General features: G+C 44.0%; 2 protein-coding genes across 2 annotated transcripts in view; one reads left to right on the forward strand and one right to left on the reverse strand.

The window, feature by feature from the left end:
- The window catches only part of LOC143803981 (uncharacterized), a 521,136-nt gene that overhangs the window by 412,378 nt on the left and 83,886 nt on the right, over positions 1-24,872 (reverse strand). The window contains exons 37-38 of the mRNA XM_077281733.1: positions 9,939-10,061; positions 7,559-7,684 (exon numbers count right to left, since the gene is read on the reverse strand). Coding sequence (XP_077137848.1) covers positions 7,559-7,684; positions 9,939-10,061 — 249 coding nt within the window. The remainder of the gene's footprint in view (positions 1-7,558; positions 7,685-9,938; positions 10,062-24,872) is intronic.
- On the forward strand, positions 20,905-23,612 carry LOC143809976 (uncharacterized). The gene is made up of 2 exons (XM_077292917.1): positions 20,905-23,318; positions 23,524-23,612. Exon 1 carries the CDS (start codon positions 21,002-21,004, stop codon positions 23,024-23,026), a length of 2,025 nt encoding a protein of 674 aa, XP_077149032.1. The 5' UTR covers positions 20,905-21,001; the 3' UTR covers positions 23,027-23,318; positions 23,524-23,612.

Raw genomic sequence — 24,872 nt, forward strand, 5'->3', positions numbered from 1 at the left:
AGACCACCACACGATGCTTAGCACCCTCGAGCCAATGACGCCACTCCTCAAATGCCCATTTCATGGCCAACAACTCCCGATTGCCCACATCATAATTTCGCTCGGCAGGCGAAAACTTCCTAGAGAAAAAGGCACAAGGTTTCATAACAGAGCAACCAGGGCCTCTCTGCGACAAAACGGCCCCTGCTCCAATCTCTGAAGCATCCACCTCAACCTGAAAGGGAAGTGAGACATCGGGCTGGCACAAAACAGGCGCCGAAGTAAACCGGCGTTTCAACTCCTGGAAAGCCTCCACGGCAGCAGGAGCCCAGTTAGCTACATCGGAGCCCTTCTTGGTCATATCCGTCAAAGGTTTCACAATGCTAGAAAAATTAGCGATAAAACGACGGTAGAAGTTAGCGAAACCCAAGAACTTCTGAAGACTCTTAACTGACGAGGGCTGAGTCCAATCAAGAATAGCTCGGACCTTGACTGGGTCCATCTCCACAGCAGAAGGGGAAAAAATGAACCCCAAAAAGGGAACCTTCTGTACACCAAAGAGACACTTTGAGCCCTTGACAAACAAAGAATTTTCACGCAAAATTTTAAAGACCAACCTGACCTGCTCCACATGCGAATCCCAATTATCAGAAAAAACCAAAATATCATCCAGATAAACAATCAAAAATTTATCCAGATACTTCCGGAAAATGTCATGCATAAAGGACTGAAAAACTGAAGGCGCATTGGAGAGCCCAAAAGGCATCACCAAGTACTCAAAATGACCTTCGGGCGTATTGAATGCGGTTTTCCATTCATCACCTTGCTTAATGCGCACAAGGTTGTACGCACCACGAAGGTCTATCTTGGTGAACCACTTGGCACCTTTAATCCGGGCAAACAAGTCAGACAACAGCGGTAAAGGATACTGAAATTTGACAGTGATCTTATTTAAAAGCCGATAATCAATACAAGGCCTCAAAGATCCGTCCTTTTTTGCCACAAAAAAGAATCCCGCACCAAGAGGGGAAGAAGACGGACGAATATGTCCTTTCTCCAGAGACTCCTTGATATATGAACGCATAGCGGTATGTTCAGGTACCGACAGATTAAACAGTCTTCCCTTAGGAAATTTACTGCCTGGGATCAAATCTATAGCACAGTCACAGTCCCTATGAGGAGGCAGTGCACTGGACTCAGACTCACTGAAGACATCCTGATAATCAGACAAATACTCAGGAACTTCCGAAGGCGTAGAAGAAGCAATAGACACAGGCAGGGAATCCCCATGAATACCACGACAGCCCCAACTTGAGACTGACATATCCTTCCAGTCCAGGACTGGATTATGGGTCTGTAACCATGGCAGCCCTAAAACAACCAAATCATGCATTTTATGTAAAACCAGGAAACGTATCACCTCGCGGTGTTCAGGAGTCATGCACATGGTAACCTGTGTCCAATACTGCGGTTTATTTGCTGCCAATGGCGTAGCATCAATACCCCTAAGAGGAATAGGATTTTCTAATGGTTCAAGAGTAAAACCACAGCGCTTAGCAAATGACAGATCCATAAGACTCAGGGCAGCACCTGAATCAACAAACGCCATGACAGGATAAGACGACAGTGAGCAAATCAAAGTTACAGACAGAATAAATTTAGGTTGCAAATTACCAACGGTGACAGGACTAACAACCTTAGCTATACGTTTAGAGCATGCTGAGATAACATGTGTAGAATCACCACAGTAGTAGCACAAGCCATTCCGGCGTCTATGAATTTTCCGCTCATTTCTAGTCAGGATTCTATCACATTGCATTAAATCAGGTGTCTGTTCAGACAACACCATGAGGGAATTTGCGGTTTTTCTATCACATTGCACCGAATTAGGTGTCTGTTCAGACAACACCATGAGGGAATTTGCGGTTTTGCGCTCCCGCAACCGCCGGTCAATTTGAATAGCCAGTGCCATAGTATCATTCAGACCTGTGGGAATGGGAAAACCCACCATAACATTCTTAATGGCTTCAGAAAGGCCATTTCTAAAATTAGCGGCCAGTGCACACTCGTTCCAATGTGTCAGCACGGACCATTTCCGAAATTTTTGGCAATACACTTCAGCCTCGTCCTGCCCCTGAGACATAGCCAGCAAGGCCTTTTCTGCCTGAATCTCAAGATTGGGTTCCTCATAAAGTAAACCGAGCGCCAGAAAAAACGCATCAATATCAGCCAATGCCGGATCTCCTGGCGCCAGCGAAAAAGCCCAATCCTGAGGGTCGCCCCGTAAGAACGAAATAACAATTTTTACTTGCTGAGCAGAGTCTCCAGATGAACAGGGTCTCAGGGACAAAAACAATTTACAATTATTCCTGAAATTCCTAAACTTAAACCTGTCTCCGGAAAACAGTTCAGGAATCGGTATTTTAGGTTCTGACCTAGGATTTCTGATAACATAGTCTTGTATGCCCTGCACACGAGTAGCCAGCTGGTCCACACTTGTAATCAAGGTCTGGACATTCATGTCTGCAGCAAGCATAGCCACTCTGAGGTAAAGGGGAAGAAGAAAAAAAAAAAAAAACTCAGAATCTTCTTTCTTATAATCCCTCTTCTGCAATGCATTAAACATTTAATACTGGCCTGGCAAACTGTTATGACCCCAATGGCGAGGGTCTCAGAGGAACGTGGAAGTCTGCAGAATACAAAAATCCAGCTCATAGGGCAGTGGTAACTGGGTTGACCATATATCTACTCCTAACGCCAACACTAGAAGTAGCCGGGGATCATTCCTACGTTGATTCTAGATGACACGCGCCAGCCGGAGAATCTAGCTACCCCTAGTAGAGGAAAACAAAGACCTTTCTTGCCTCCAGAGAAGGGGACCCCAAAGCTGGATAGAAGCCCCCCACAAATAATAACGGTGAGGTAAGAGGAAATGACAAACACAGAAATGAACCAGGTTTAGCACAGAGAGGCCCGCTTACTGATAGCAGAATAAAGAAAGGTAACTTATATGGTCAACAAAAACCCTATCAAAATCCACACTGGAAATTCAAGAACCCCCGAACCGTCTAACGGTCCGGGGGGAGAACACCAGCCCCCTAGAGCTTCCAGCAAAGGTCAGGATATAGATTTGGAACAAGCTGGACAAAAATACAAAACCAAAACAAATAGCTTAAAGCAAAAGGCAGACTTAGCTGATATAACTGGAACCAGGATCAGTAGACAAGAGCACAGCAGACTAGCTCCGATAACTACGTTGCCAGGCATAGAACTGAAGGTCCAGGGAGCTTAAATAGCAACACCCCTAACTAACGACCCAGGTGCGGATAAAAGGAATGACAGAAAAACCAGAGTCAAAAAACTAGTAACCACTAGAGGGAGCAAAAAGCAAATTCACAACAGAGAGGCCAGGAGAAGTGGCTAGAGATATAAGCTGGAATACAGTTGAGGAGGTGGGGCTGTTGAAGTCTCCCAGGATAAGAGGTGGCAATTCTGAGGACATAAAGTGTGGCAGCAAGGCAGAAAATTGGTCAAGGAAGTGGGTGGGTGAGTCTGAAGGACTGGATATGACAGCTACTCTTTGGGAGAGGGGATTGAAGGCCCAGATGGTGTGAACCTACAAGGAAGAATGGCGTCCAATGGACCTGTATTTATTTATTTTTCAAAAAATAGGATGGTGGTGGCAGTAAGAAGTGTGGGGTTAGCGTGGAGTTAGTAATGATCATACAGTGGTATATACACATATTCCATGTGTTGTAATCCGGAAATGGATATGCCATACATTCACTATTAGTTTTCTGAGAAGTAATTATTATGGACAGCATGTAGCCTCCTCGTTTGTTCCTCGACCAATCGTGTAATTGTCTGGACGATAGTGGCCAGCTGAAAGCTCTTCGCTCCAAAGATTAAAGTGGATGTTTTAGGGTGACTCATGGCCTGTGATCTTTGTGATTATAGGATGGCCAATCTAATCTGTTGGCCACAGAAATGCAGCCTTTCTTCCTTATGAATACAGATGGTTTCCAAAAGCTGATGGCCGTCGCAGTCCCCTTGTACCAGTTGCACAGTCATCATTACTTCTCTAAGAAAGATATTCCTGCACTACACCAGCATGTTGCTGACATCACCCATTCCCCGAAAAAAAATTTTTGCCTTCAGTGTGCATTTGAACACTGACACCTGGATGAGCAATCATTGACAGGGGCGTTACATCTTGCTGACTGGGCACTGGGGACTCTGGTGGCTGTGGGGACAGTCGGAGAAAGGGCTGCTCCACAAGTCTTGGAATCCCCAAGGTTTGCAGGGCGCTAAACAGGGGTTCGAGAACTAAACTACTAAACAGCTAGGGTTGGAGAATGAAAAAAATACACACCAGAAGATGGAGACTTAAAAGTAAAAGACAATAGTGGTTGGAGAACTAAACTACTAAACAGCTTGGGTTGGAGAATTAAACTACTACACACCAGGGGATGGAGAACTAAAGCGCTAGATAGTGGTGTTACTAGACACCAAGTTGTGGAATCCGCAGGGCTTGCGGAACAAAACTCTGCATCTAAGGCTAAGGTCGCACTATCAGTATGTGGTCAGTATTTTACATCAGTATTTGTAAGCCAAAACCAGGAGTGGAACAAACAGAGGGGAGAGCTATAATAGAAACACATCACCAAGTCTGTATTTTTGACCCACTCCTGGTTTTGGCTAACAAATACTGATGTGAAATACTGACCAAATACTGATAGTGTGACCGTAGCCTTATAATAATATCAATATTAATCTTTATTTACATAGTGCCAACATATTCCACAGCGCTTGACAATTCAACAGTTCATGTACAACAATCATAGCAAAGTTAGCTATAATACAATAATTAATGCAAATATAATGACGACCCTGCCAGTAACAGCTTACAATCTGCAATGAGGTGGGGGTGACAAAGTACTGGTGCTTATCTACAATGATGGTCCAGCCATCTTGTGTAAATGGGGGATAAAGGGGATAAATAAAGGCTGGATAAGGTAGTCACCAGATAATATTTGTAGTGCTTTAGTGTGCGGTGGAGTTTGTTGGCAAATTCTGTTCAGAGAAGTAGAGAATGGACTATATATTAGAAAGGCTTTGATTAGGGAATGTGATAGGCTGCCCTAAGCAGATGTGTTTTTAGGGAGCACCTTAAACCATGTAAGTTGTGTTTAGTCCTAATTTCTTGGAGTAGAGCATTACAGAGGTTTAGTACAACTCGTGAGAAGTCTTGGAGCTGGGAGTGGGAGGTACAGATTAGTGTGGATGTAACGAATGGGTAGGTTGAGAAACAGAAATGAGGAAGGAGATGTTGGGGGGAGCCACACTAGGGAGAGCTTTGTGGGTGGGAGCAAGCAGTTTAAATTGGATCCTATAATTATTGGCAGCCAGTGCAATGACTGGCTTGGAGCAGAGGCGTCCTAGTACCGATTAGCCAGATAGATGACCCTGGCTGTTGCATTAAGGATGGACTGGAGAGGGGAAAGTTGAGTGAGGGGGAGGCCCTCTAACACTTACTCCAGTGCTTCTGCCTCCTCCACCTCCACTAGGGCCTCCACCTGCACCCGTAACCTCTGCCTTAATGCAACACATGATCTAACACTGCAGAGAGAATCCCCCCATCTCCGTATTGCGCAGCCACGGCACACCGCAATCAGGCAGTTTTTAAATTAATATGCCTTGGAGATTATAGTCATACAGATCAAGAGTTGTGGACTGTATCCATGCCAAGTTTGAAAAATGGCTGTCTCCACTGAACCTGGGGCCAGGAAAGGTAATGTGTTATAACGGTGCACACCTGGTGGCGGCCCTATGTCGGGGCAACCTCACACATGAGCCTTGCATGGCTTGTATCCTCAACCTGATGGTACATCAATTCCTTCACCACTGTCCCAGCCTGAATGCGCTGATGCAGAAACCACGGTCGTTGCATGCTCACTTCCTCCATTCCACTTAAGTTGGTATAAAGTCTATTCAGCCTACCAATTAAATGGCTGATATGCGATGTGACGAAGCCGTGGAATTCAACTCTGCACATATTGCAGCGACTGAGGCAGCAGCACCGAGACCTGGCCCAACGCATAGTCTGGCCCAATGCAGTATAGATGGGGTGCAAATTACATTTTCGGAGTAGACACAGATGAATGACCTCTGCACCCTTCTTCACTTTTTTGAAAAAAGTTAGCACTGATGATGGCATCATCAGCATCACGATTATTGTCATCTACATGCTGTAGCACACTTCTTGAGTGTTATCCCACCACCAACACATTATGGACTTGGACCTCATTTGTGTTGCCTTTATGTAGCATGGTAGTAACAGAAAAAAATTAGATTTTTTACTGTGGATAAGCCTTGGATACAGAAAAATGCATACCACCGAATTTCACTGCCACTGAATGACAAGGTGGGAAATGGCAGGCTGCATCACATTTAGCAACAAAAAATAATTGTTTTTTTTGCTCTGCAACATCTGTGCAGAAAGATGAATTTCACTGCCTATAAATGACAAGGTGAGATATGGTGTGCTGAATCACATTAGCAACTGCCAAAAATATTTATTTTTATTGTGCAACAGGTCAAATCACAGGACAATTTTACTGCCACTAAATGATAAGGTGGGATATGGCATTCTGTATCATATTTAGTAACTGAAAAAATAAGATTTAGAATGGTCCTCTCGAGGATGGAACACAATAGAAGCAGTGCACAACACACTTCTATGAATTGTGCCCTGTTGTCTTTGTCTGTGGATTGCAGTAATGGCCTCCAAAAAAAGTGCTGGAAGGTCAATTTCACAGCCACAAAGGACACTAGCTATCTAAACTATCTGACTTAGAAACATACGCCTAGCTAACTAGCTAAAATCTATCACCACTCAGGCCCAGCATCAGGAGAAGCTTCTCTGTGCTGTGCTAGTTACAAAATGGTGCTAAAACAAGATGTCTTTATATAGAGAGGGACATGTGTTTCAGCAGCCAATTACACGAGCAGTTGTGTCAGGACATTGTCGATGTTTCCTGTGCCCTGATTGGCTAGCCGCAATGTGCACACACAAAGTTAGAAAAAAAAACAACAAGCAATTTACAAGCACACCGAGCCTCTGAGCTCTCCCCACGCCCTACCCTAATCAAATATGTGCCCCACGTTCATCATACACCACCACTATCCTAGCTAAAGTGCTCAAAACACTTTAGTGGCAAATTAAATATTTTACCGCACTTTTTAATGAATGTTACAGATTCTTCTGATTTTTTTTAAATGTGCTTGTGTTTCCGATCATGAATCTGAAAAAGCCATATTTGTGCCGAATTTTCTGATAGTTTTTTTGAACATATTTGCACATCTCTAGTTGCAAATGCAAATGGGTCCACCGTCAGAATTGAGGCAATTATGTTCACAATATGTTGTATCTAGCTTGCACTCATCAGCTATAAAAAATACATATACATGAGCATTAGATTCTGCAAAACTTTTTTTTGTACTGTTTTTATCTGAAATATAAACTGGTATAAAATGAACTTTTTTCTCTCCATAAATATATAACCTGTAAGTTGCTTACCTGAACAGTTAACACCATCTCCCGTGTAGTTTTCCAAGCATTGGCAGTAAAAAGAACCAGCCACGTTGAAGCATGTGGCTTTTTCTGAGCAATCATTCAATGCAGAATTAGAGCACTCATCAATATCTAAAATGAAACAAATGGAGATATTACCATAATTGCACTGAATACTATATGACTCTTTATAGGTTGTTAATGATAACATGATGATAAAAAGAAAACAGAATGTAAAAGCAGATAAGTTTATGACAACAGTACAACACATTTCTGTACAAAGTATGCATGTCACTGATATAGGATATATTCACATAATTTACATTTGATGCAGACTTTTGAATTCATCAGTTTGATAAATCGGATCTTTTAAAGTAATTGTCCTACTCAGACAACCTCTTCTCAATCACCATGTTCCTTCAAATAAAATAATAACACCTACACTCAAGTCCGATGTGGGTGCTATTCTAGCGGTGTCTGTGCCGCCACTACTGGGGGTCTCGTGATGTTGTTATGTAATACGATCCCTGCAGTCAATAAGCGGCAGCATTGCTCATCCCTCCTTCAGACAAATAAAATATCTGAAGGAAGTGAAAGAGCAGCCGAAGCTCCCGCTTCTTCGGATGTGAGTATAGATTGTAGTATTTTTTATTCTTTGAGTAGTGGAAAAATCTTTTAAGGGTATGTGCACACGTTCCGTATTTTTTGCGCTTTTTATGCATTTTTTCAGCTGTTTTTCATGGCAAAAACGCATAATAAAATGCATACATTAAGCATCTCATCATTTTGAATGCATTCCGCAATTTTTGTGCACATGCTGCGTATTTTTCTGCAATAAAAATGCATTGCGGAAAAATACGCAGCATGTTCATTAATTTTGCGGATTTATCGCGGATTTCCCGCGATTTAATGCATTGGGAAGCTCCGGAAAGAAACGCAAAAAATCCACACAAAAAATGCGCAAAAAAAATAGAGAAAAACGCGTGCGGATTTTATGCAGAAAATCTCCGGTTTTGTTCAGGAAATTTCTGCATAAAATCCTGATGTGTGCACATACCAAAGGTTCTTTCCTCTTCAAGCAAATGGATTTTTGCAAGACTTGTTCAGCTGCAATGCACCAAAGTACCCTGTGTGAATACAACCTTAAAAATTATGCAGACTGTTGAATGCATTTTTGAATTGATTTATTGTGTTTTTCGAGGTCAAGACTGGGCTATTTAATCACGTTCCTGACAGGCACATTTTTTTTCAAACATGCAGTTTAAACGTAACAACTTTCGGGGATTTGCCAGAAAAGATGGCTATATAACTAGCCATGCCACAATACTTTGTACAGAAAATTGATATTAAAAAGGAAATTTTGCTGGACACATGATTTAATAGTGGCTGCAGAGCAGAATGAAACATTTTTGTTTTTATTTATCAATTTTTCCTTTCCATTGTGAAGGTATTGGCTATCTAAGTATTTGGACCCTAATGAGTTATTCTTTGTTTAGTCCAAGTGGGTGTTAGCAGACAATTTTCACTGGGACATGTACTTTTTTTCCCTGTATGAGGCTGACTAATCATAAGCAACTCTCAAATGAAAGAAGAACATGCCCCCTAGTGTATTCCCTAATTTTCTACTGCCTCCCTTCACACATCCACCATATCACATGACTGCTGGATCCAGAGAAGGATGAACTGTCAGTGATTCTTAATATCTTACCAGTCTCTATAAATAAGCACTGGGTAAGCGCTAGGAGGTAAGCATAATAGTAAACCATGTTTATATTCTCTCTACAGAGTTTATTTGTGTCTGATAACAAGCTCCCTGTCTCCACAGCTGCACAATCTCATGCAAGCTACTTTTTAGAATATCATTGGAGAGATAAGTGTAGACAGCATGGACACTAATTTTATAGAATATTTTTTAGAAGTACTTAAAGCTATACAATCCAAAGATGCATTGGTGTTTATTATATTATATCAATTCGGTCAAACTCCATTTCTATTCGATCTACATACTACTGTATATTGGGACACATTTATAAAGCTAAATACTCCACTATTCAGGTGTAATGTGAGCCATAAAGTTGTCTTTAATTAAAACTTGTGCACCTTTTCTGACAAGTGGGCATGTCGTCATTGAAAAGTGACATGGTTTGGCAGAAAAAAAAGGCTTGGTCTAATTGTGGTCTAATTTCTGGCACAATATCAGTCAAATATTTGGGTATACTTAGACTAGAAAGTTCTAGCCCAGACTTTTCAAACAGTAATAACCTCTATAATAAATATGGTGCACTTTGAGACTGTCTAGTGTAAGTGTGCATTGCCTTAGAATTAGATACTATTAATAAATATGCCCCATTGTCTTTGGATCCTGCAAAAACAATCCATTTCTTACCGACACAGCTGTCACTGTCTTCTGTGTACCCCGGCTGACAGATACATTTAAAGCTACCAATTTCATTTATACATAATCTTCCATCTCCTGTGCAGTACTCTTCATCATCACATTCTACAATATCTATTAAGAAAAGATATAAATACAGTAGCTAGTTATCTCCGGAAAGAATGACAAATTATCACTGACTTATAAATCCATTTATGCACAACTGTGAGCTGCATTCTGTTCATATGGAGACATGGTGAATTATGAATTATAGAAAGCGTGAAATGCACAGAGCTTCAGGGGCCAGAATATATACATTGTGACAAGGTCACTGGCAAAGTAATGGAGGGGAGATATGTTTCACTGAGGCTATTGTTAGCACCACACCGGAGTCCTGCTCTGACAGGCAGGGTCTCTGGCGTGTCTCTTTACTCACCCATGCTGTGGTCAGTTCTTCCCTTCCCCATGCTCTGCATGCTTCCAGCCGGCCCTATGGCCATGTCCCCTGCCCTCTTAAAGGTCAGCGCACGCGCTTGCTATTTCATCCCCAGCCAATAGCTGTAGGACATTATGTATATATTGCTTCCTCCCCACTCGGGAGGTGTCTGAGCAACTTTCCTGTTTTGCAGTCTAAGTTGTGTTAGGTTATATACCAGCCCCTGCTGCACTCTGGTGCAAATCCTGCCTGCTGCACTTTGGTGCAAATACTTCCGGCTGCACTCTGGTGCAAATCCTGCATGCTGCACTCTGAAGGAAATCCTGCCTGCTGTTCTCTGGTGCAAATCCTGCCTGCTGCACTCTGATACAAACATTGCCTGCTGCACTCTGATGCAGATCCTGACCGCTGCACTGTAATGGAAATCCTGCCTGCTGCACTGTGGTACAAATCTTGCCTGCTACATTCTGATGCAAATCCTGCCTGCTGTACTCTGATACAAACAATGCCTGCTGCACTCTGGTACGAACTCTGACTGCTACATTCTAATACAAACTCTGCCAGCCACTCCCACCAGTCTGGGTCCAGCTGCTGCGCGTCCATTGGTCTGTCCTGGAGTGGCACTTGGCATTCATCAGGAGCCAAGTCGAACATCACCATCAGAGGCTCTAGTGAACAGTCAGGTGTTTGCATAGTCACGCCCCTCCAGGCTCTACACGGTCCATGACACAGCGGTTCCACAAACCATGTCTGTGACAGCTATTTCAGTGATTTAAAACCTGGAAGTTTGCTCCAGCACACGTGCTGAAGAGGGGTTACTTGGCCATTTTTAATTGCTAGGCTTTTAAGTAAACAGCTGAAGAGTGGGAGGGAGACTGATCACCACATTTCCTCCTAAGGGTGGGTTTAGAAGGTAAATAGTCAAACTTCTGAGTCATTCTGTCTTCGATCTGTCTGGAGCTAGCTGGCAGCTCTAGAGAAGTGTTTTATGCTAAGCCGTACTGAACACGGTTATTACATCCAAAGCAAGCAGATCGCCACAGGCATATGGACTGTGCTATACTTTATCTATTGTCTCGTTGTTATGCCAGAAAGGCCGTGTTTATTTTTTTTGCGACTGCAGTTGTTTATGCAGTATCTTAAATAAACCAGAAAAAAAAACACTCCTGTGTCTATCTCTGTGAGCAGCCGAGTGAACTGACTTGGATTGTGTGCCTCTCCACTCTTCCTCCAGACTCTTGGACCTTGACTTCCAAGGTCTAGTGTGAAGTTTCCACAATCAGTGATGGTTTGGGAAGCCATATCATCTACTGGTGTAGGTCCACTAAGTTTTATTAAGGCCAAAGTAAGCGCAGCCGTTTACCAGGAAATTATAGAGCACTTCATGCTTCCCTCTGCCGACAAGCTTTTTGGAGATGGAAATGTAATTCTCCAGCAGGACTTGGCACCTGTCCACACTGCCAAAATACCAATACCTGGTTTAAAAACAACAGTATCACTGTGCTTGATTGGCCAGCAAACTCGCCTGACCTTAACCCCATAGAGAATCTATGGGGTATTATCAAGAGGAAGATAAGAGACACCAGACCCAACAATGCAGACGAGCTGAAGGCTGTTATCAAAGCAACCTGGGCTTCCATAACACCGCAGCAGCGCCACAGGCTGATCGTCTCCATAAGACGCCACATTGATGCAGTAATTGCTGCAAAAGGAGCCTCGACCAAGTATTCAATGCATTTACTGAACATACATTTCAGTAGGCCAACATTTTGGACTTTAACCCCTTCACCCCCAAGGGTGGTTTGCACGTTAATGACCGGGCCAATTTTTACAATTCTGACCACTGTCCCTTTATGAGGTTATAACTCTGGAACGCTTCAACGGATCTTGGCGATTCTGACATTGTTTTCTCATGACATATTGTACTTCATGATAGTGGTAAAATTTCTTCGATATAATTTGCGTTTATTTGTGAAAAAAATGAATATTTGGTGAAAATTTCGCAATTTTCCAACTTTGAACTTATGCCCTTAAATCACAGACATATGTCACGCAAAATACTTAATAAGTAACATTTCCCATATGTCTACTTTACATCAGCACAATTTTGGAACCAAAATTTTTTTTTGTGACAGAGTTATAAGGGTTAAAAGTTGACCAGCAATTTCTCATTTTTACAACACCATCTCCAAGGGACCACATCTCATTTGAAGTCATTTTGAGGGGTCTATATGATAGAAAATACCCAAGTGTGACACCATTCTAAAAACTGCACCCCTCAAGGTACTCAAAACCACTTTCAAGAAGTTTATTAACCCTTCAGGTGTTTCACAGGAATTTTTGGAATGTTTAAATAAAAATGAACATTTAACTTTTTTTTCACAAAAAATTTATTTCAGCTCCAATTTGTTTTATTTTACCAAGGGTAACAGGAGAAAATAGACCCCAAAATTTCTTGTACAATTTGTCCTGAGTACGCTGATACCCCATATGTGGGGGTAAACCACTGTTTGGGCGCATGGCAGAGCTCGGAAGGAAAGGAGCGCCATTTGACTTTTCAATGCAAAATTGACTGGAATTGAGATGGGACGCCATGTTGCATTTGAAGAGCCCCTGATGTGCCTAAACATTGAAACCCCCCACAAGTGACACCATTTTGGAAAATAGACCCCCTAAGGATCTTATCTAGATGTGTGGTGAGCACTTTGACCCAACAAGTGCTTCACGGAAGTTTATAATGCAGAGCCGTAAAAATAAAAAATCATATTTTTTCACAAAAATGATCTTTTTGCCCCCAATTTTTTATTTTCTCAAGGGTAAAAGAAGAAATTGGACCCCAAAAATTGTTGTGCAATTTGTCCTGAGTACGCTGATACCCCATATGTGGGTGTAAACCATTGTTTGGGCGCAGGGCAGAGCTCGGAAGGGAAGGCGCGCCATTTGACTTTTCAATGCAAAATTGACTGGAATTGAGATGGGACGCCATGTTGCATTTGGAGAGCCCCTGATGTGCCTAAACATTGAAACCCCCCACAAGTGACACCATTTTGGAAAGTAGACCCCTTAAGGAACTTATCTAGATGTGTGTTGAGCACTTTGACCCAAGAAGTGCTTCACAGAAGTTTATAATGCAGAGCCGTAAAAATAAAAAATCATATTTTTTCACAAAAATGATCTTTTCGCCCCCATTTTTTTATTTCTCCAAGGGTAAGAGAAGAAATTAGACCACAAAAGTTGTTGTGCAATTTGTCCTGAGTACGACGATACCCCATATGTGGGGGTAAACCACTGTTTGGGCGAATAGCAGAGCTCGGAAGGGAAGGAGCGCTATTTTACTTTTCAATGCAAAATTGACTGGAATTAAGATGGGATGCCATGTTGCGTTTGGAGAGCCCCTGATGTGCCTAAACATTAAAACCCCCCACAAGTGACACCATTTTGGAAAGTATACCCCCTAAGGAACTTATCTAGATGTGTTTTGAGAGCTTTGAACCCCCAAGTGTTTCACTACAGTTTAGAACGCAGAGCCGTGAAAATAAAAATTCTTTTTTTTTCACAAAAATGATTTTTTAGCCCCCAGTTTTTGTATTTTCACAAGGGTATCAGGATAAATTGGACCCCAAAAGTTGTTGTCCAATTTGTCCTGAGTACGCTGATACCCCATATGTGGGGGGGAACCACTGTTTGGGCGCATGACAGAGCTCGGAAGGGAAGGAGCGCCATTTGGAATGCAGACTTAAATGGATTGGTCTGCAGGCGTCACGTTGCATTTGCAGAGCCCCTGATGTACCCAAACAGTACAAACCCCCCACAAGTGACCCCATATTGGAAACTAGACCCCCCAAGGAACTTATCTAGATGTGTTGTGAGAACTTTGAACCCCCAAGTGTTTCACTACAGTTTATAACGCAGAGCCGTGAAAATAAAAATTCTTTTTTTTTCACAAAAATGATTTTTTAGCGCCCAGTTTTTTATTTCCCCAAGGGTAAGAGAAGAAATTAGACCACAAAAGTTGTTGTGCAATTTGTCCTGAGTACGACGATACCCCATATGTGGGGGTAAACCACTGTTTGGGCGCATAGCAGAGCTCGGAAGGGAAGGAGCGCTATTTTACTTTTCAATGCAAAATTGACTGGAATTAAGATGGGATGCCATGTTGCGTTTGGAGAGCCCCTGATGTGCCTAAACATTAAAACCCCCCACAAGTGACACCATTTTGGAAAGTATACCCCCTAAGGAACATATCTAGATGTGTTTTGAGAGCTTTGAACCCCCAAGTGTTTCACTACAGTTTATAACGCAGAGCCGTGAAAATAAAAATTCTTTTTTTTTCACAAAAATGATTTTTTAGCCCCCAGTTTTTGTATTTTCACAAGGGTATCAGGATAAATTGGACCCCAAAAGTTGTTGTCCAATTTGTCCTGAGTACGCTGATACCCCATATGTGGGGGGGGAACCACTGTTTGGGCGCATGACAGAGCTCGGAAGGGAAGGAGCGCCATTTGGAATGCAGACTTAAATGGATTGGTCTGCAGGCGTCACGTTGCATTTGCAGAGCCCCTGATGTACCCAAACAGTACAAACCCCCCACAAGTGACCTCATATTGGAAACTAGACCCCCCAAGGAACTTATCTAGATGTGTTGTGAGAACTTTGAACCCCCAAGTGTTTCACTACAGTTTATAACGCAGAGCCGTGAAAATAAAAATTCCTTTTTTTTCACAAAAATGATTTTTTAGCCCCCAGTTTTTTATTTCCCCAAGGGTAAGAGAAGAAATTAGACCACAAAAGTTGTTGTGCAATTTGTCCTGAGTACGACGATACCCCATATGTGGGGGTAAACCACTGTTTGGGCGCATAGCAGAGCTCGGAAGGGAAGGAGCGCTATTTTACTTTTCAATGCAAAATTGACTGGAATTAAGATGGGATGCCATGTTGCGTTTGGAGAGCCCCTGATGTGCCTAAACATTAAAACCCCCCACAAGTGACACCATTTTGGAAAGTATACCCCCTAAGGAACATATCTAGATGTGTCTTGAGAGCTTTGAACCCCCAAGTGTTTCACTACAGTTTATAACGCAGAGCCGTGAAAATAAAAATTCTTTTTTTTTCACAAAAATGATTTTTTAGCCCCCAGTTTTTGTATTTTCACAAGGGTATCAGGATAAATTGGACCCCAAAAGTTGTTGTCCAATTTGTCCTGAGTACGCTGATACCCCATATGTGGGGGGGAACCACTGTTTGGGCGCATGACAGAGCTCGGAAGGGAAGGAGCGCCATTTGGAATGCAGACTTAAATGGATTGGTCTGCAGGCGTCACGTTGCATTTGCAGAGCCCCTGATGTACCCAAACAGTACAAACCCCCCACAAGTGACCCCATATTGGAAACTAGACCCCCCAAGGAACTTATCTAGATGTGTTGTGAGAACTTTGAACCCCCAAGTGTTTCACTACAGTTTATAACGCAGAGCCGTGAAAATAAAAATTCTTTTTTTTTTCACAAAAATGATTTTTTAGCCCCCAGTTTTGTATTTTCACAAGGGTATCAGGATAAATTGGACCCCAAAAGTTGTTGTCCAATTTGTCCTGAGTACGCTGATACCCTATATGTTGGGGGGGAACCACTGTTTGGGCGCATGACAGAGCTCGGAAGGGAAGGAGCGCCATTTGGAATGCAGACTTAAATGGATTGGTCTGCAGGCGTCACGTTGCATTTGCAGAGCCCCTGATGTACCCAAACAATACAAACCCCCTACAAGTGACCCCATATTGGAAACTAGACCCCCCAAGGAACTTATCTAGATGTGTTGTGAGAACTTTGAACCCCCAAGTGTTTCACTACTGTTCTGTCCTTCTAACAGGACAGGAGTTCATTTCAAGCATTAAAAGGTTAACTATTATTATAGTTCTGGGTTTGTTGTGTTATAGCACCACCCAGTGGTGGATAAATTTATAACCTGTGTTTTCCATGAATAATAGAGTGTTGCATTGTGGGTTTCAGCAAAGCATCATGGGATTGGGGAATTCCCCAGCCTTTTCTCTTGTATTTCCTGTTCACTCGTGTTATTCAGCTGTGTTGGAACTACCTCACTTACTTCCCATCCTTGTTAAGTTTATCCGGTAAGATCATTACTTCTGTTCTTGTAATGTAGTGTTGTTCAGAGTGTGATTAACTGTATAGCAGCCAGTACACAGGAAATGTAGTTACCAGGAACCTGCTGTATGTAGTTATGTAGAGGTTGCATCATACTGTATGTTTCCCTGTTAGTTGCAGTTGTGTTGTTGTTTAGCCCAATACTTATACATATCGTTTGTATTCTTCTAGTTTTACCGCGCTCATGTTTACCAATAAACAAGTTAGACTACAGAGGACAGTCTGCTTATTTGGGAGACAGAAGTGGTTTATGCCGTATGTCGGATCACACACCGTATCAACGTGTATGAAGACAGAACAGTAAAACGGAGACTTAATACCAGCGGAGGCCAATAAAACGGAAGCTAGGCGCCGGGATTACAGTAAAGGGAGGCTAGACGCCAGCGATAGCAAATACCACCTACACAGCCGCTTGTACCACACCGCACTGCCTGCAAATACCGCAGCAGCCGCCATACAGTCACAAGTACCGAGAGTGCAGCCCACCAAGTACCACACGTCTCAGTCCACGCCGAAGTCACCCCTACCCGCTCTGAGACGTCCTACAGCCTGCAAACGGACATAAAATGTCTGCAAGTCAAGCATCTTCACTCAGGACGAGGTCCCAAACAAGCCGCTCCAGCAAGTCTTCCTCGAAAAGGTCTGTCACCCTCGCCCGAGCAGAAGCTGAGGCGGCTAAAGTAAGATCCTCCTTTGCCGCACAAGAGATGCAGTTAAAGTTGAAACAAGTGGAGCAAGAAGCAGAAAGAGCCCGCCTGCAAGCAGAGCAAGAAGCAGAAAGAGCCCGCCTGCAAGCCGATAGAGACGCAGAAAGAGCCCGCCTGCAAGCCGATAGAGACGCAGATACAGCGCGCCTGCGAGCGACCTTGGAAAGGCTTTCCGCTGAAAAGGAAGCAGCAGCCGCAATAGCTAAAGCTGAGTTTTTAGAAGCCGTGGAGTTTCCTGAATCCGAGCGAGGCAGCGACATACGCGGACCAGACCTTGATCATCAGGACCCTGCTCAACGCGTCTCTGAATATGTCCATCAACATCCCCAAGTAGAAGACAACTCTGATCCGTTACACCAACCAGCCTATACAGATTACCAGAGATCCTTCCTCCAAACACCGTACTGGAAGCAGGAAAGTTTACTGCGAAACGACATTGATCCCCACTACCGTCCTACGGAACAGAAGGTACGGCCTCCGCCCAGACTGAAAGGGACACCCTTCGCCACTGAACGGGTCTATACAGACTTTCCTATGCCAGAAGCTCCTACCAGGTATGAGGATGCACCACAAACACCGCATAACAACAGCACACCAGCTCACGTCGGCACAGACTCAGCCACTATGAACTTTGCAAGGTTCTTTACCCGCCGGGAGCTGGTGACCAAGGGACTTGTAAAGTTCACTGATCGAGCTGAAAGCTACAGAGCATGGCGAGCCTCTTTTCAGAATGCCATCAGAGACTTGCATCTTTCCAGTAGTGAAGAGTTAGATCTATTGGTTAAGTGGCTTGGGAGCGAGTCAGCTGAACATGCCAAAAGAATCAGGAACATTAACATAAAGTACCCACACACAGGACTTCGTATGGTGTGGGAGAGACTTGAAGAATGTTATGGGTCAATAGAAGCTATAGAAAATGCTTTGTATAAAAGAATTGATGATTTCCCCAAGATAGCAAATAAGGGTTACCAAAAGCTCAGGGAACTGAGCGACTTGTTAATGGAGGTACATGCTGCTCAGGCAGAAGGTGATCTACCAGGGTTGGCATTCCTGGACACTGCCAGAGGTGTCAACCCGATTGTCCAAAAGCTCCCTTACAACTTACAAGAAAAGTGGGTCAGTCACGGGTCCCGTTACAAACAGGCTCATAAGGTACCATTTCCTCCTTTCAGGGTGTTTGTAGACTTTGTTGCCCAGCAGGCTAAAGTTAGAAATGACCCTAGTTTCGATTTCACTATGTCATGTACTGCTGCCTCTGGTGTAAAACCCAGTAAAACACCAGTGGCAGTCCACAAAACTAATGTTACCTCCACAGGTTTTCTTTACAGGGCAAGTAAGTCCTCTCCAGAAGAGGACAAACCGCAGGATCTCAGCAAATACTGCCCCCTACACAAGAAACCTCATCCTCTCCTAAAATGTAGAGCCTTCAGGGAGAAGTCTCTAGAAGACCGTAAGAGTTTCCTAAAGGAAAACAAGATATGCTTCAGATGCTGCACGACAACCTCACACTTCGCCAAGAACTGTGAGACCAGTGTGAAATGCACAGAATGTAGTAGTGTGGAGCACAACACGGCCTTACATCCTGGACCACCCTCAGGGGTATCGTCACGAGTAGAAGAGTCTGCCGAAAAACAGACGGACCCCGACGTGGACACCCCAGTGGTCACTTCTTGGTGCACAGAGATCTGCAAGGAACTCGTAGCAGGAAGATCCTGCTCAAAGATCTGTCTTGTCAGAGTTTTCCCAGCGAGCCAACGGGATAAGGCGATCAAGGTATATGCAATCTTGGATGATCAGAGCAACAGGTCTCTAGCTAAATCCTTTCTCTTCGACACCTTCAACATTGCTGGTCCCGGCTCTCCGTACTCCTTGAAAACATGTGCAGGTACTGTCGAGACGGCGGGGAGGAGAGCAACTGGATTCAAAGTAGAGTCTATAGACGGTCAAACCTGCTTATCCTTGCCATCAATACTGGAGTGCAACCAGATTCCAGACAACAGGTCTGAGATACCTACACCAGAGGTAGCAGCTCATCACACCCACTTGAGATGTATAGCTCACCTGATACCAGAGCTCGACCAAGGAGCTCCTATCGTCTTACTTCTCGGAAGAGACATACTACGGGTCCACAAGGCTAGAGGACAGATCAATGGCCCACAAAACGCCCCATATGCTCAGAGACTTGACCTAGGATGGGTCATTGTGGGAGATGTCTGTTTGGGTGGAGCACACAGGCCGACATCAGTCAACAGCATGCTCACCAATACCCTCGAGAATGGACGCCCATCTCTCTTCCAGCCATGCGAGAGTAGTTTCCTGATTAAAGAATTGCCACACCACACCCCTCCACCTTGTCCGTTAGCTGATCCTTCCTGTGAAGACCATGCATGCGACGGTGAGCAAGATCATATAGGGTGCACAGTTTTCCACAGGACAAGAGAAGACAACCAGGTAGCAATGTCCATAGAGGACAGACTGTTCTTGGACATCATGGAGCGAGAGATAGTAAGAGATGAATCAAAGAGTTGGGTCGCACCTTTACCATTCAAACCACAGAGGCAACGCTTACCCAACAACAGAGAACTTGTCTACAGTCGATTTGTTTCCCTTACGCGCAAACTGCAGAAGGCACCAGAAACAAAACAACACTTCTTTACCTTCATGGAGAGAATATTCCAGAGTGGCCACGCGGAAATTGCACCTGTACTTCAAGATTCCGAGGAATGTTGGTACTTACCTATTTTCGGCGTGTATCATCCGAAGAAACCAGGTCAGATAAGAGTGGTATTTGACTCAAGTGCCAGATACGAAGGTGTTTCTTTAAACGACGTCTTCCTGTCTTGTCCAGACCTCAACAACAGACTTCTGGGAGTACTTCTTCGTTTCCGCAAAGACGCAGTAGCATTTATGGCCGACATACAACAGATGTTTCACTGCTTCCTTGTTAAAGAAGAACACAGAAACTACTTGAGGTTCTTCTGGTACCGCAATAATGACCCCTACAAGGACATCGTGGAATATCGTATGAAGGTTCACATCTTCGGGAACAGCCCTTCCCCTGCTGTCGCTATCTATGGCCTTAGACATTCAGCCAGAGAAGGTGAAGCGAAGTATGGATCGGATGTAAGATCTTTCGTGGAAAAGGATTTCTACGTAGATGACTGCCTGAAATCCACACCCACAGAGGAGTCGGCAGTCAGTCTCCTAAAAAGGGCACAAGAAATGCTCGCTTCATCCAATTTGAGGTTGCACAAAATTGCTTCCAACAGCCAGAAACTAATGGCAGCCTTTCCTTCTCAAGATTACTCAACCGATTTAAAAGACTTGGATTTAAGCACGGACTCCCTTCCCATGCAGCGGAGCCTCGGTCTACTCTGGGATTTGAAAAAGGATGCATTCACCTTCCAGATCAGCGAAGAAGAGAAACCCTTCACGCGTAGAGGCGTCCTGTCCGTTGTGAACAGTTTGTACGATCCCCTGGGATTCGTAACCCCTGTAACTATCCAAGGTAAAATGATGTTGAGAGACTTCACCCAAGAGACATCCGATTGGGATGATCCGCTTCCCAGCGATAAAAGAGAATTGTGGGAAAGATGGAAAAATTCTTTAGAAATCCTGTCGAGTCTCTACGTGGCACGACCATATTCTTCTGTGCCTTCATCAGAAATCAAGGTGCAAAGGCTTTGTGTCTTCTGCGATGCTTCTACCAAGGCAATTGCAGCAGTGGCGTATTCGAAAACAACTGACATCAATGAACAATGCCACGTAAGGCTTGTTATGAGCCGGACAAAATTGGCCCCACTCCGTGAACACACAGTACCCAGACTGGAACTCTGTGCAGCTGTGCTGGCAGTAGAGTTAGCTGAGCTTATCTCAACAGAAATGGACCTGGAAATCAAAGAAGTTGAGTTCTACACTGACAGCAAGGTAGTGCTGGGGTACATTTGTAATGAAACTCGTCGCTTCTATGTCTATGTCAGCAATCGGGTGCTAAGGATCAGGAGATCCACCGAACCTAAACAGTGGCACTATGTGTCCACGCACCACAATCCGGCGGACCACGCAACCAGATCCGTTGAAGCAAGACAACTTAAGGACACAACCTGGTTCACCGGCCCTACATTCTTATACCGTTCGACGCCATATGTGGACGAGTCAAACATCTTTGAATTGGTGGATCCAGAGGCAGATGAAGAAATCCGCCCTCAGGTATCCGTTCTACGTACGGTGACTAAAGACAATCACCTCAAATCCCACCGCTTCAACAGGTTCTCAACTTGGGACTCACTTGTTCGTGCCCTCATTTGTTTAATTCATGTGGCTCGATCCTACAAGTCAACGTCACCCGCCATCCAGAAACCTTGCAAAGGTTGGCACCACTGCAAGCTTGCTTTTACCGTTCCAAGCATGGAAAATGCCAAGAACTTTATAATCCGTACCATACAACGTGAATGTTACGCCAAGGAAATAGATAACCTCAATAAAAGCCAACCTGTTTCCAGAGATAGTGTCTTGAAGAAGCTTGATCCAATCATTGACCAGGATGGGCTGTTAAGAATTGGAGGTCGTCTTCAAGAAGCTGAAGTGGAATTTGGGGAGAAACACCCTATAATAATTCCTGGACATCATCATGTCACGACCCTGCTTGTGCAACACCACCACGTCTTGGTGAAACATCAGGGACGACTGTTTACTGAAGGAAATCTACGAACTGCTGGACTATGGATAGTCGGAGCAAAACGATGCGTGAGTAAACTCATTTACAATTGCGTGATTTGTCGCAAACTCCGTGGCGGGACTCAAAAGCCGAAGATGGCCAATCTCCCACCAGACAGACTTAGTACCGAACCTCCCTTTACCAACGTCGGACTGGACGTATTCGGGCCATGGTCTGTGGTTGCACGGAACACTAGAAGAGTCCAGGCCAATGCCAAACGTTGGGCTGTTATGTTCACCTGTATGTCCATTAGAGCAGTCCACATTGAAGTAATTGAGTCCATGGACACTTCAGGATTTATAAATGCACTCCGACGTTTCATTGCCATCAGAGGTCCCGTGAAGCACATACGCTCCGATAGAGGTACCAACTTTGTAGGAGCAGTGAAAGAACTTCAAATCCCTTCCAACCTAGACACCACCGGTGTGGAAAGATATCTGAGTGAGCAGGGATGTACCTGGACTTTCAATCTACCACACTCTTCTCACATGGGAGGTGCCTGGGAGAGGATGATAGGAATAGCACGCAGAATCCTCGACTCCATTTTCTTGCAAGCAGGTAGTGCAAGACTCACACATGAAAGTTTGACCACATTTCTAGCAGAAGTTTCGGCCATCATTAATGCCAGACCATTGACTTCACTTTCTAGTGACTCTGAGGATCCGACCATTCTCACTCCTGCCATGTTACTTACTCAGAAAGCCAGCGTTCTCAGCGCTCCACCTGGAGAATTTAGCAACAAGGACCTCTACAGACGACAATGGAGACAAGTCCAAAGTCTCTCCAATACCTTCTGGGACAGATGGAGGAAGCAGTACCTCTCCACCTTACAACCAAGGAGGAAGTGGCAGACCGACAAACCAAACATCAAAACCGGTGATGTCGTTCTCATGAAAGACAGCCAGTCACACCGAAATGAGTGGCCACTAGGCCTCATCACTAAAGTATTCCCAAGCAAAGATGGGAAGATCCGTAAGGTCGAGGTCAAAGTAGGCAAGTCTGGGGAAAGCAAACTATTCCTCAGACCAGTGGCGGAACTTGTCTTACTGTTTTCGCCAAAAGAACCTGTAGGTGGCATCGGTTGATGCCAAGCGGGGAGTGTTCTGTCCTTCTAACAGGACAGGAGTTCATTTCAAGCATTAAAAGGTTAACTATTATTATAGTTCTGGGTTTGTTGTGTTATAGCACCACCCAGTGGTGGATAAATTTATAACCTGTGTTTTCCATGAATAATAGAGTGTTGCATTGTGGGTTTCAGCAAAGCATCATGGGATTGGGGAATTCCCCAGCCTTTTCTCTTGTATTTCCTGTTCACTCGTGTTATTCAGCTGTGTTGGAACTACCTCACTTACTTCCCATCCTTGTTAAGTTTATCCGGTAAGATCATTACTTCTGTTCTTGTAATGTAGTGTTGTTCAGAGTGTGATTAACTGTATAGCAGCCAGTACACAGGAAATGTAGTTACCAGGAACCTGCTGTATGTAGTTATGTAGAGGTTGCATCATACTGTATGTTTCCCTGTTAGTTGCAGTTGTGTTGTTGTTTAGCCCAATACTTATACATATCGTTTGTATTCTTCTAGTTTTACCGCGCTCATGTTTACCAATAAACAAGTTAGACTACAGAGGACAGTCTGCTTATTTGGGAGACAGAAGTGGTTTATGCCGTATGTCGGATCACACACCGTATCAACGTGTATGAAGACAGAACAACTACAGTTTACAACGCAGAGCCGTGAAAATAAAAAATCTTTTTTTTCCCACAAAACTTATTTTTTGGCCCCCAGTTTTGTATTTTCCCAAGGGTAGCAGGAGAAATTGGACCGCAAAAGATGATGTCCAATTTGTCCTGAGTACGCTGATACCCCATATGTTGGGGTAAACCCATGTTTGGGCACACGGGAGAGCTCTGAAGGGAAGGAGCACTGTTTTCCTTTTTCAACGTAGAATTGGCTGGAATTCAGATCGGATGCCATGTCCCGTTTGGAGAGCCCCTGATTTGCCTAAACAGTGGAAAACCCCCAATTATAACTGAAACCCTAATCCAAACACACCCCTTACCCTAATCCCAACAGTAACCCTAACCACTCCTCTAACCCAGACACACCCAACCCTATTCCCAACCGTAAATGTAATCCAAACCCTAACCCTATCTTTAGCCCCAACCCTAACTGTAGCCCCAACCCTAGCCCCAACCCTAGCCCTAACCCTAACCTGTTGTGAACTATACTTCTTGGCTCCCTCTTGTGGTCTCTAGTGGTTTGGCACTTGGATTGTCTTTTCCCAGGTTGGTACTCACCTGGTTCGTTAGGCCTGGGGTGTTGCTATTTAAACTTCCTGGATTCTCAGTCCAGTGCCTGGCATCGTTGTAATCAGTTCATTTCTGTTTGCTCCTGTCTTCAGGTCCTGGTTCTTTGCAAGATAAGCTAAGTCCTGCTTTCTTATTTTTGTTTATTTGCATTGTTCATATTTTTGTCCAGCTTGTACAAAGTGTGATTCCTGATATCGCTGGAAGCTCTAGGGGGCTAATATTCTCCCCCCTCACCGTTAGTCGGTTCGGGGGTTCTTGGATATTCAGCGTGGATATTTTGCAGGGTTTTTTGCTGACCATATAAGTCATCTTACTATCTTCTGCTATTAGTCAGTGGGCCTCTCTTTGCTAAAATCTAGTTCATTCTTACGTTTGTCTTTTCTTCTTACCTCACCGTTATTATTTGTTGGGGGCTTGTATTATTACTTTGGGGTCTTTTCTCTGGAGGCAAGAGAGGTCTTATTTTCCCTGACAGGGTTAGTTAGTTCTCCGGCTGGCGCGAGACGTCTAGAATCAACGTAGGCACGTTCCCCGGCTACTGTTAGTTGTTTGTGCTAGGATCAGGTATATGGTCAGCCTAGTTACCACTTCCCTATGAGCTGGTATTTATGTTTGCAGACT

The sequence above is a fragment of the Ranitomeya variabilis genome, chromosome 2 (assembly GCF_051348905.1).
Source record: "Ranitomeya variabilis isolate aRanVar5 chromosome 2, aRanVar5.hap1, whole genome shotgun sequence".
Taxonomy (NCBI): Eukaryota; Metazoa; Chordata; class Amphibia; order Anura; family Dendrobatidae; genus Ranitomeya; species Ranitomeya variabilis.